Source organism: Podarcis raffonei, chromosome 14 (assembly GCF_027172205.1).
Source record: "Podarcis raffonei isolate rPodRaf1 chromosome 14, rPodRaf1.pri, whole genome shotgun sequence".
Lineage (NCBI taxonomy): Eukaryota > Metazoa > Chordata > Lepidosauria > Squamata > Lacertidae > Podarcis > Podarcis raffonei.
Genome location: NC_070615.1, coordinates 10,696,395 through 10,707,879, shown reverse-complemented (window position 1 = coordinate 10,707,879; position 11,485 = coordinate 10,696,395). Strand labels below are relative to the sequence as shown.

General features: G+C 42.1%; 1 protein-coding gene across 1 annotated transcript; it reads right to left on the bottom strand.

The window, feature by feature from the left end:
• Window positions 1-650: 650 nt before the first annotated feature.
• ARPP19 (cAMP regulated phosphoprotein 19) lies at window positions 651-9,786 on the bottom strand. The gene is made up of 3 exons (XM_053366045.1): window positions 9,456-9,786; window positions 6,731-6,853; window positions 651-3,821 (listed from the first exon to the last, which is right to left on the bottom strand). The coding sequence occupies exons 1-3, from the start codon at window positions 9,498-9,500 to the stop codon at window positions 3,651-3,653; spliced, it is 339 nt and encodes a 112-aa protein (XP_053222020.1). The 5' UTR covers window positions 9,501-9,786; the 3' UTR covers window positions 651-3,650.
• Between the last annotated feature and the right edge of the window lie 1,699 nt (window positions 9,787-11,485).

Genomic DNA, 11,485 nt, shown 5'->3' with positions numbered 1-11,485 from the left:
GAAAATGTGCAGTTGTTTTCATGCTTTGAATGCAAGTTCCAGGTTCAAAGGCCATTGTGCCCAGTAAAAATATAACAGTCGCTACCAGTCAAAGTAGACAAGACAGGACAGATAGAACGCAGGTTGGATTATGTTCTTCGATTGTGAGCTGAAGCTGCAGTTTGCAGATGTTTGCATTCTAAGGCAGTCTTGGTGATCAATAAACTTCCAGCCAAGTTGTATGCCAGAGGTTGTTGGGCACCTTGGTTTTTGTACTAGAAAACACCAGATTGACTAGGCATTAAAGGGCTTCTCCAGCTCCTGCTTTAGACCCTATAATAAGAATCCCATCTGAAGGTTATTACTGTTTGGTTAAAGTTCAGGTTAATTACCACAAACAACACTTACATCTCATAAGCATAGAAACAAGCCTATTATGGAATTAAAGTCAAACAATAAGCTTTAATACTGTTATTAGAAAAATAGGTACTGATGTATATAAAGGTAGTTACAATAAAGTATGTTATATTTTTGTAGTTGTACATACACTACAAAAACAGGCCTAGTCATAGAAGTGCAAAGCAAGTTCTACTGGGACTTTTTAAGCTAAAAGATTAAATGAGTTGTGGAAGTAAACACAGTAAGAGACCAGACAAACTTCTACAGAGCGATGAAAACTAATTAGATGAATTTATTATGCATACTATACAAGGTGGATGTTGGTAAGGAGCAACTAAAATTTTCACCACTTCAGCATCAAAAATGCATTAAGGAATATATCAAACCAAACAGTTCTTTGTGGCCTCTGCACACACACTCTCCTATGACAATGAATAATGAATGGATGGGATGGGAGTGAGGGGAAGAACACTTCTGAATCACTTAATTACTCCACTAGTTAACTACTGGGAAGAGTTTGGGGGTTACAACATACTGTCTTCATTATAGACGTACTCGAGCACTACTAATCACTGCATAAAGCTGATCGATTGCTAGACTATAGTGCAGATAGATCTCTGAAAAAGGTCATTTTATCAAATAGTAAAACTCATATTATACAGTATGTACACAAGTTTTACAGCTTTATCTTGTTGGAGTAAGCTTAGAGTTGAAAGTTAGTAATCCACTTGGTCTTCTATAAAATGATTGTTGATCTAGCTCCTTGTCTCCTTCACAGCATAGATGATCAAACTATCTTCAGTTGAGGTTTATCCAGAGACACGTCCAACATCAGACTGAACTGGTTGGTACTGTAGTATATATTCTTATGGATCACCAGCTTATGTTCTCTTTACAGTCTTTAACATTTTAATTCATTGGTGGACACGGAAAATTTGCACAGTCACAACAATAATATAAAATAGCAAACTGTAACTGGGGGAATGGAATGTTTAGATTTACATGGCTATTTATACCTCCCTATATGTCAAACCAGCTCATCTAACTATGATCTGTGGTGTAGTAGAAACTAGGAAATATTCCAAGTCATTTGCTGTTCAGAACTACTACTTTTAGGCCAGTCACTTTTCAGAAAGCCTAGCTTTTACTTCTACAAAAATAAATTGTGAATGTACATTAGCAACCTTCAATAAAAAGCCACTTAATGTTACCTTGTTCCTCTTGCATTAAACAGAGGGCTGTTCTCCTCAACTTCACTTCACTAATAACAAGGTATTAACTTCGCTATTAAGTCTGTTTCAGTGAATATATTCATGTTACAGGGAGATTAAATCAAAATGAGATACAACCAATTACTGAATTACTTCCCATAGACAAAAACTGATATGCTAGAGACTTTGTAAGTATTTTCCTCATTTAAGACAGAACAGATAATGAAAAAAACAGCCCTAATCTCCAGTATATCTAAACCTATCACCCAAATATTTTAATATACCCAATTTTGATAGAGAAACAAGTTTAATATTTTTTTAAAAAAATTAAGAGCAAGATGAAGACAATGGGAGTTAGTAGTAATCAGTACCTTTGAAACCAGGTTTCTTGATTAGTATTATAGGTCAGAACTAACATGATTATATTATTAGCTGTATTGTCTCAAATTTGCTTTTTAAAGGATAGGGGCTTTGCAAAACAAAAAAACAAAAAAGGTAAGCTCTTTTGACAACTTTCCCCCTCCCCACAAAAAAGAATCCTCTTGGAAGAAGCCAGCAGAGTCTTGTTTCTTTTACAGTGAAGGTGTCAGGCAAAAAGAATATGAAATCCCTTTAGCACAGACAAAAATACCACCATAGATGTTAACTAGTTTTAACTGTCATTTCTATCCAATATGCAAGACAAATAGGTCAATTCACTGAACCACTCCTGCTGTAGTATTGATAACATACTCTGACAAATAAAGACTTAGAATGTTTATCATGAATCACTACAATATATGTAAAAAAAAATAATTCACTAGCACTTCCCAATCCAAATGTATGGATTACTTAACAACTACTGAATTAGATGTTCTTTTATGTGTCAGAGACCTCTAATAGCATCAAAATATACCCATATTTTCACATTCCAAAATATCCTGCATAGATTTTAAAAGATGCAGATGTTGTAGTAGCTTTGGAATACCCTAGTTATCTACAAGTTGCTTAATGTGATATACTTGCCTTTAAACTAATTTAGCCCCCTTGAAGTACTTTGCCTTAAGGTATACTAGCTAAAGTGTTTTGTATCTATAGTATATATTTAGACTAATCACTGTAGGTTACTGTTGACACAGAGAAAGGATATACTAGCAAAGCCTTTCTATTATAGTTCTTTAAGTGATTTCCAGATTTTAAACGCAGAAGTCTGTTATTTTCAGTAACATAGTTTGACTCAAATGAGGATTATGACTTTCAAAGGTACAGAATTATTTGTGCTTCCAGTTGGCACATTTTTTTAAAATGTAAAGTTAACAGATATTTGCAAAAGTTGTGCAAAACCATCTTATTTACAGAAATGGCACAAAAGTGAATTCAGTCTATGCACATGCACACTTCATTCACTTCAAAAATGTGTTCTACACTACAGGACCAAAAGGAATACCAGCTTCAACAGGCAGTTGTCGATAAGCACGAGTTTTACAAGAATTACACCAAAATGAGCAAATATTGCCCAAGTAAAAAATCTATTGTTAAAGCTGAAGTAGGTTTAAGGCCATTCAAGTTCAAGAGCAGATACACAAATTAAGTCAGAGCCCCATCTTTTTTTTCTTTTTTTTTAAATACATGCTTTACCTTCTAGCAACTTGCGGTCTAAAACCTCTAGTTTACAAAACCAAACACAAGAAACACAACAGGTGGTTGTATTCAATAGAAACATACTATGCTGTAACTAAGGTGAACTAAAGAAAGCAGAAACATAAAAAAATTGTCAAACCTGCTATGTCACTTGCTGGAACCAGCCCTACACTAGCGAATAGGTAATATGTACATTTTTCAAGTAGATTACTTTACATTGCTCTAACAAAACGTGTCCTTTTTTAAAATCAGTGCATTGTTCTCAATTCTTCCATGGACTACACAACTTAATTCTTAACAGGACTCTCTTACAATAGCAGCACAAGCTACCACTACCTGCAAAGCGGTCAGTCAATGACTTAGTGGAAACAAAAAATGTGAGAAGTAACTATTAAGGAAATATTAAGGGAATGAGAAGATTCATGCAGTTCTGCCATCTAGTCAGCCAGCCAGCTTGCTAGCAACAAGAGAGGGTTTCCGCTGTGGAAGGTCCTGTGGAGTGGGAATGTGGTCACCTGTAACTTCGGTCTTATCAGGAGCTGCAGTAGGGAGTTGCTTATTCTTCATCTTTGCTTTAGCCATATTGTAATCCCCAGAATCAAAGTACTTTTGCTGTAAGGCAAGAAAGAATTGGTGAATTGAGTACAACAGAAACACATACTAAATATACTGCTTTCCCCAAGAATCGCCTAACTGTGTGACATTCTGGGCTTACTGTAAGGCCATCTAGTGCAGCATCCTGTTCTCGCAGTGGTCAATAAGATGCCTGTGAGAAACCCTCAAGCAGGTTTTATATAAGATGAGACAGAAAAACGAAACTTATACCTGATCAAATAGTTATGACCCATCAAATGTAGCCTGTTAGTCTAAAACCAGATATGTAAAGGCTAGGGAAGTTTAAGAATCTTGCTTAAAGCATGTTATTTATCTTAATGAACAAAACAGGCGTCCTTATATTGCAGCCATGTGAGTAATTAGCACCTATGAGCAAAGTCTGAATAAAACTATTTCAGCCTTGCAGAATTATAAATAGAAATAATATTCAAAGAAGATTATGGGTTACTTTTATTGCTAGCATTTTCTTGCCATCAACAAGTGGAATTATTGCCTATTAGTAAAGGTGTAAAGCATTACAAAACAGGCTTCTCTTAATTGGAACGTCCACACTTTTAAGACAGGTTATACTACCGTAGATTCCGGCGTATTAGGTGACTGGGCGTATTAGATGGCCCCCCAAATTGGCAGCTGCAATTTGGGGGGTTCGTCTTATAAGCCCAGTTGCCTAATACGCTGGGCAGCTCCGAGCCGGGAGAAAGCTGCCCGGCGCAGAGCCCGCCGCCCCTGCTGCTGCTTCAGCAAGTATGTTTCTAGACTACAGGTCCCTGACGATTGGCCATGCTTACTGAGGCTAATGATAGCTGGAGTCCAGAGGGTCGCAGGCTCCCCATTTCTGAACCAGAAAGATGAAGTTTTGAATTCCTGCTCAGACACTACGCTCACTGGAATGTTACATTGCATTTCTTGGTTCTACCATGGTTCTGCCATGATTTATTATCTTCTGCTCATTTTAAATTAGATATAATCCAATATATTTTAGAAAACATATTTGGTTTATTTTCTGTTAATTTTTTTTCACACTTTGCTCTGTTTAATATTTGCTTTCAACCCAATGTGATTAAATATGTTCTTATTTATATAAACTGGGGGAAAGGAAGTTGGCAATGTTTAATTGCTTACTCAAATGTTTCTATCTATTCCCAGTCTTCATAAAGTTCTATATGGCATATTTTCTTAATTGCAATGTGTCCAGGTACAAAAAATATAAAGTTGAAGAATTAGCGCACAGAAAAATATGTTCACACCTCAGATTAATACCCCCAGTGAAATCCCCATTTGTCATTACCAGACAGTGGCTTAAACACTAGCTGGCACCAGTGATGGTTATAAAGTTAAAAAACTATTCTGGTGTATACTATATTGTATAGGTAAAAGCCACTTCCATAACACTCTGGATATAGCAGCTATACTCCCCTTCAAAACTTGGTTACTTGATAAAACCAGGACTCTGCAGTCAACTCTCAATACAATCACGAAATGTTGGAAATAACTTTCAGAACTACTGAGTTACTAGTCGAGGCCTTGGCGGTTATTTCAGTTTCACATGAAAAGATGCATAAAGAGGTCCCTCTCATCTGAAAGGTTATCCTGTAGCAAGTTAAATACAATCTAACCTTAAGGGGTTGTTAGGGCTGTGTAGTAAATTTCTTGGTGATGGAAAACAAGAGTACTTGTCAGACCTTTTGAAAAATGCTGTATAATGTTCTAATTTCAGAAAGCCTTTAAAAAAATTCACAGTATTGCTAAGGCATTGTCCACCACAATATTAATGTCACTTTTAGTGCTGCTGCCCATTTGTGGTTTATAAATATTTGCTTTACACACTTGCTTTATGCCTGTTAATTTTTTTTGCAGAGAGACAGGACAAAAAGTTCATATATAATTTAAATAAATGATCACTAATATCGAGTACGTGAACACTTGAGCATGTATGCTTTCACTGTTCCAGTTTAACAATCCCCACCTTCACAACCAAGTAGGCCACAAAATACTTTGTGTTCCCTAAAGCCTTATTAAGTCTTTAAAACTAAAGGAGAATCTGTACCAATGGACCAATTTTAGTTTTCAAGTTAATGTAACTCAGTGTTTGAAACTAAGCAGGCACCAGTCACATTTCATGATTGGCATCTGGCCTTTTGTGAGCAAGTGGAGATGTCTGGTAGCCACATTTGACGCCTAACATTTCCATCTGGCTGGCTGGTACTGCTGCGATGCTTGCTGGGCGGCTTGCACTAAAATACATGACTCTTTTGCTGATGCTCTGCCCTGCAAATCAGCTGGCTTGCAACACCAAAACACGCTCCAATGTAAAGAGGCTGTTTGCTGGATGCCTGATCTGCCGCTGCAGGTGTGTGAGGGTTAATGCTGCCTTGCACACCTCACATGTAGAGGGAGAACACAAGGCACTGCCAGGTGCAGCCCAAGGGTAAGTGTCAATGGTGGGGACTGAGGCGAACCAAGGCAGAGATGCCTTGGTCCCAATAATGGTACTGCCCAACTGTGGATGCTGGTTTTTATTTTCTTCTGGATCAACAGTTACATTTGCTTTTTATTAAACTGTGTGTTCTTGAAGAAACAAGTAATTCACGCAACGTATTTTCACAGCTCTTTTAAGCAAAGTGTGAAGAATGCCTACTTTTATAAACACACAGAGATTGGAGGGAAAATGTCAATTTAGAAAGCACCATGCACCATTTGTGGGCTCTGATATGAAGTGAAGCATGCTTTCACTGAATCACAACTGAAATCGATAGGCCTTTACTGCCCAGAAAGTATGATTGAGGTGTTGGTTTCAAAGCAAACTTCTCATCCATATGAGCAAAACTGGCATCATTGCAAGCAGACAGATTAAAAGGCTTTACTTGCTTAAACAGACTAACTACACATGGTTCAAGCTTACTCACTCCTTTCTGGAGCCGCTTTCTCAAGAAATCTGAGCCCCCAGGCTTTTGTCCCAGATGAGGATATCTGGCCTTCAACTTTGCTTCTTCAGCTTTCTCAGGACTAATCACCTTGTCTTCCATTTCCTGAAAACACAAGGAATTAGTATTTCTACTACATTACTTATGCCTTCTTCTGAATCATCTTGCAATTTCACAAAATGCCCATCTTTACATATTCAACTTTTATTGGCTAATCCCCCCACCAGCAACATATGATGTGATTAGCCCTATCAATTTTCACATCCAACATATACCACACTTAATAACTGTTTTCACTAACTGAGTAATACCAGGGTTACTGCCCATTTTACAAAAATATGTACACTGCTACCTTTTAAGTTGGGTAAAAATGCATGAACACCTAGAGATTAGACCTGTATATTTTGTGATCCACCCAGCTGAATAACCCTTCAAAAGATGTATACCCCATTTCTCAGCCAAGAATGGTTCTCAAAGCAGCTTACAGACAATTACAACCACACACAAAGGTTCAGTATTTCAATAATACTTTGCCTCTTCCCTCACTCCAGAGAAAGAGTAAAAGGCACTGCAAGTGGACTCAGAACCCGGCTAATAGCCCTTCCACTGACATGCATGTAGCTCTTCTGCAGCCTACGAGAGGTACAATAACCTTGGTCTGCAAACATAGGGGTTGTCAAACAAGCTATAATACAGCTTTGTAGGTCACAAGTTATTTGCACCCAGCCTACATTTATTGTCTGCTATTTGAGGAATCAACATGAGCCACAACCTGGGATCATGTGGCCGGTAACAGAAAAGCATCAGAATATCCATGTGCTGCCCCCTCAGATAACAAACAGATGCTGGACAGTAGTTTTCAATTAAGTTCCAAAGCTTCACTCTGACAATGACCTCCTGTAATATAAATGGTGCTAATATGAACACATGGAATAATAAGGACACAATCCAAACCATGTAGGTATGCTTAGAATCCACTGATTTATTGCGTTAAAGCAGGCTTCCTTAAACTTGGCCCTCCAGATGTTTTGAGACTAAAAATTCCCATAATTCCTGGCCATTGGAGGGTTTGAGGAAGCCTGGGTTAAAGTATCTTCAAGTTGCAGGTGTGAAAATATTGTTTTTATTAAAAGTCAGTAAACAAAATGCAAAAACAGTTAATTGTTTTAGACTTTTAATACATAACTCTTAAAAAGAACCCAGACCAACAAACAACTTTATATCCCATGGTAAGACTTCTTCACTGCAGGCCAGTTCAGAACAAAAAAAAAATTACAGGGAGTTACGTCGTCTCCCCCCTCCAATGCACTTTCAGCCCAATCCTACACATATTTCCTCAGAAAATCACACCAAGTTTAATTCTGTCTACTCCCAGGTATGCCTGAGTAGAAATGGCATATTGACCCTAATTTTTGTTCTTTATAGGCTAAAGCAGTGTTTCCCAAACCTGGCAATCCAATTGTTTTTTTGGACTACAACTCCCACCATCCCTAGCTAGCAGGACCAGTGGTCAGGGATGACGGGAATTGTAGTCCAAAAACAGCTGGAGACCCAAGTTTGGGAACACTGGACTAAAGCATAAAACCGGTCCATTACAGCTTCTTTACTGCACTAAAGCAGCATCAAAGCCTCCCTCTTTCATATATACCAGTGATGGCCAAACTTGGCCCTTCAGCTGTTGTTGGACTACAACTCCCATCATCCCTAGCTAACAGGACCAATGGTGAGGGATGATAGGAATTGTGGTCCCAAAACAAGTTTGGCCATCACTGGTATATACGAAAGAGAATGCTGACAATTAACCAAAAACTAAGATTTACACCCATGGCGTGTTTTCCAAGCTGGGCATGAAGCGAGGCGGGCTAAGGGGGCTCACGAGGCGCGTACGCGGCCTCCACGCTGCACGTTGCGGGGGAGCGAGCCAGCGTGATGAGGGGCCGATGTCGTCACATTCACGCCGCGCTTTCCCCGGCTTGCTGCAACCCAGACAATACGGGTCCAAGGAGGCGCTTGCGCCCTCGGCGGCGGGCACGCCCACCCCGGGCTCCCTCCCTGCAAGTTCGAGACAGCGAATGGGGCAAGGCGACCCGGAGGCCTCATCAGCCCGCCCTATCTCGCCGGCGTTGGGGAAGCACACCGTCCCCGCGGACCAAGGGAAACAATAAATAATAGGAATAATAGGAATAATAACAAAACGTGAGGCGAAAGTGGCGCCGCCACCCCGCGCGCTGCGGAACAAAACGCCTCGGCGGCGCCCCTCAGCTTTCGCCCGCCCAGCGCAAAGTTTTGTGGCTCCTGCTGCGGCCGTTTCTCCACGAAGGAGGGAAACTCGCCTGCCAGGAGCGGGAAGGGAGGCTCTTGAGGCGACGGCAGGGATACCCACACTCGCATCCACCACGGAAACTAGCAGCACACATACATATACATAGAGAGGCCTTTCCCTAGACTTTGCGCCATATAACGCGCGCGCGCGCCAAGCGGCTGAGGTGAACCAAAGCTTCTCTCAGGAACCGTCCCCCTAAGCCCCCGATAAAAGAATTTGGGCCCAGAGAGGAAGGCAAGCCGGTGTGTGAGGGGAGACTCCCCTGACTAAACTTTCCCCCTCAGCCAAGTCGCGGCCTAAGCTGCCTTCGCCGGCTCCGGACATGGCGCCTGAGATGCTCTCCTTCCCTCTCGCACCGCCTCAGGCCCGGCAGCAACGCCTCACCTTCTGCTCCTCCGCCGAAGCGGGCTCCGGGCTCTCCGCAGACATGGCTTCCACACAACCGCGGCAGCAACCCACCGGAGGAGAAAGGCCTGGAGCCGGCGATCAGCTGCTGCTGCTGCTGCTGCTCCTGCTGGTGGTACCACAACCGCACACAAGATGGCCGCCCGCGGACGACGGCGAGCCGGCAGGCTCAAATTTCTGCTCGCGTTCCGAGTTGCCCCGCTACCCTGCCGCCCCGCTGCAGAGCAAGTGGATGAGGCCGGAGAAGGGCAGGCGCGGGATATGCGGCTCTCTCGCAGGAGGATCACGGCTTGCAGCTTGCGTGCGTCACATTGCGCTCCCCTATGGGATCCCGCTCGTCCGCTGTGGCATTCTGGGAGATGTAGTTTATTGGTGCTTGGGGCTGAGCTTGATGTTCTCGGCAGCTCTCCTCTAATGTAGACGCGGGTGTTGAGAAGAAGGGTGCCGTCCTAACCCCAATTACACGGGAGTAAACCCCGTTCTTGGGAGAAAAGCAATGACAAACCTACACAGCATCTTAAAAAGCAGAAACATCACCTTGCCAACAAAGGTCCGTATAGTTAAAGCTATGGTTTTCCCAGAAGTGAGGTATGGAAGTGAGAGCTGGACCATAAAGAAGGCTGATCGGCAAAGAATGGATGCTTTTGAATTATGGTGCTGCAGGAGACTCTTGAGAGTCCCATGGACTGCAAGAAGATCAAACCTATCCATTCTTAAGGAAATCAGCCCTGAGTGCTCACTGGAAGGACAGATCCTGAAGCTGAGGCTCCAATACTCTGGCCACCTCATGAGAACACTCCCTGGAAAAGACCCTAATGTTAGGAAAGATGGAGGGCACAAGGAGAAGGGGACAACAGAGGACGAGATGGTTGGACAGTGTTCTCGAAGCTACCAGCATGAGTCTGACCAAACTGCGGGAGGCAGTGGAAAACAGGAGTGCCTGGCGTCCACGGGGTCACGAAGAGTTGGACAGTGGAATTTGCTGCCAAGGAGTGTGGTGGAGTCTCCTTCTTTGGAGGTCTTTAAGCAAAGGCTTGACAACCATATGTCAGGAGTGCTCTGATGGTGTTTCCTGCTTGGCAGGGGGTTGGACTCGATGGCCCTTGTGGTCTCTTCCAACTCTATGATTCTATGATTCTACGACTAAACAACTAAACAACAACAACAAAACTCTGTTCAGTTCAGCATAATCCTAACTTGTAGAGTTGGAAGTGACCGCGTGAGTCATCTAGTCCAATCCACTGGGATGTAGGGATTTATTTATTTTTGCCCAACATGGGACTCAAAGCCATGAGATTAAGAGTCTCATGCGCTACCAACTGAGCCTGCCCAGCTTGAATCCATCCCTTGGCCGGCAAAGGATGAAAAACAGCAGCAGCCTCAAGGAGTTTGCTTCCCCGCTCCCTGCCTAAAAGAACGCTTACAATCACTTTGTGGGTGGGGAGTTGGCCTTGCAACACCACTGAACCCTTTGAGAAGAAGTTGCGCCATTTCAAGTGGGGCTCTGAGGGCCGAACCTCCGCCATAGTAAAAATAAATCATGCTAGTGCAGGCTGCTGGAATTGCAGCACTTTATTCCTCCCCTGCTATTGCTATTCCTCTACTGGGAAGGCAGAAAAAACATTGCATGGCTTGTTACTCAGTAAACATACATTCACTTCCACTTGTGGTTTGTTCTAAGAGAAACAAATCATAAGCCCAGGTTCCATGTAATGACAAGCCAGAATATGGCTTGTTTCTTCCCTTGGCAGTAGGGGAGGAATGAAGTGCCTGCAATTGCACATCTGCTTGTCCATATTAAACCATAGTTTAACTGGTTCAATATGGTGTGTGAACCAGGCCAGTCTCATAAGTAGTCTAGGAGGAGGAAACCAAAAACCCTTCAAAATTAGCGTAACATGAGCATCTAAGGGAGCCCCTTGGTGGTTGTGTTTACAGGGCTGTGGGGAAATTTAATAACTTGTCCAAAGGAGTAACACCCTTTGGTATCAAAGCAGTGCTTCAGTTCT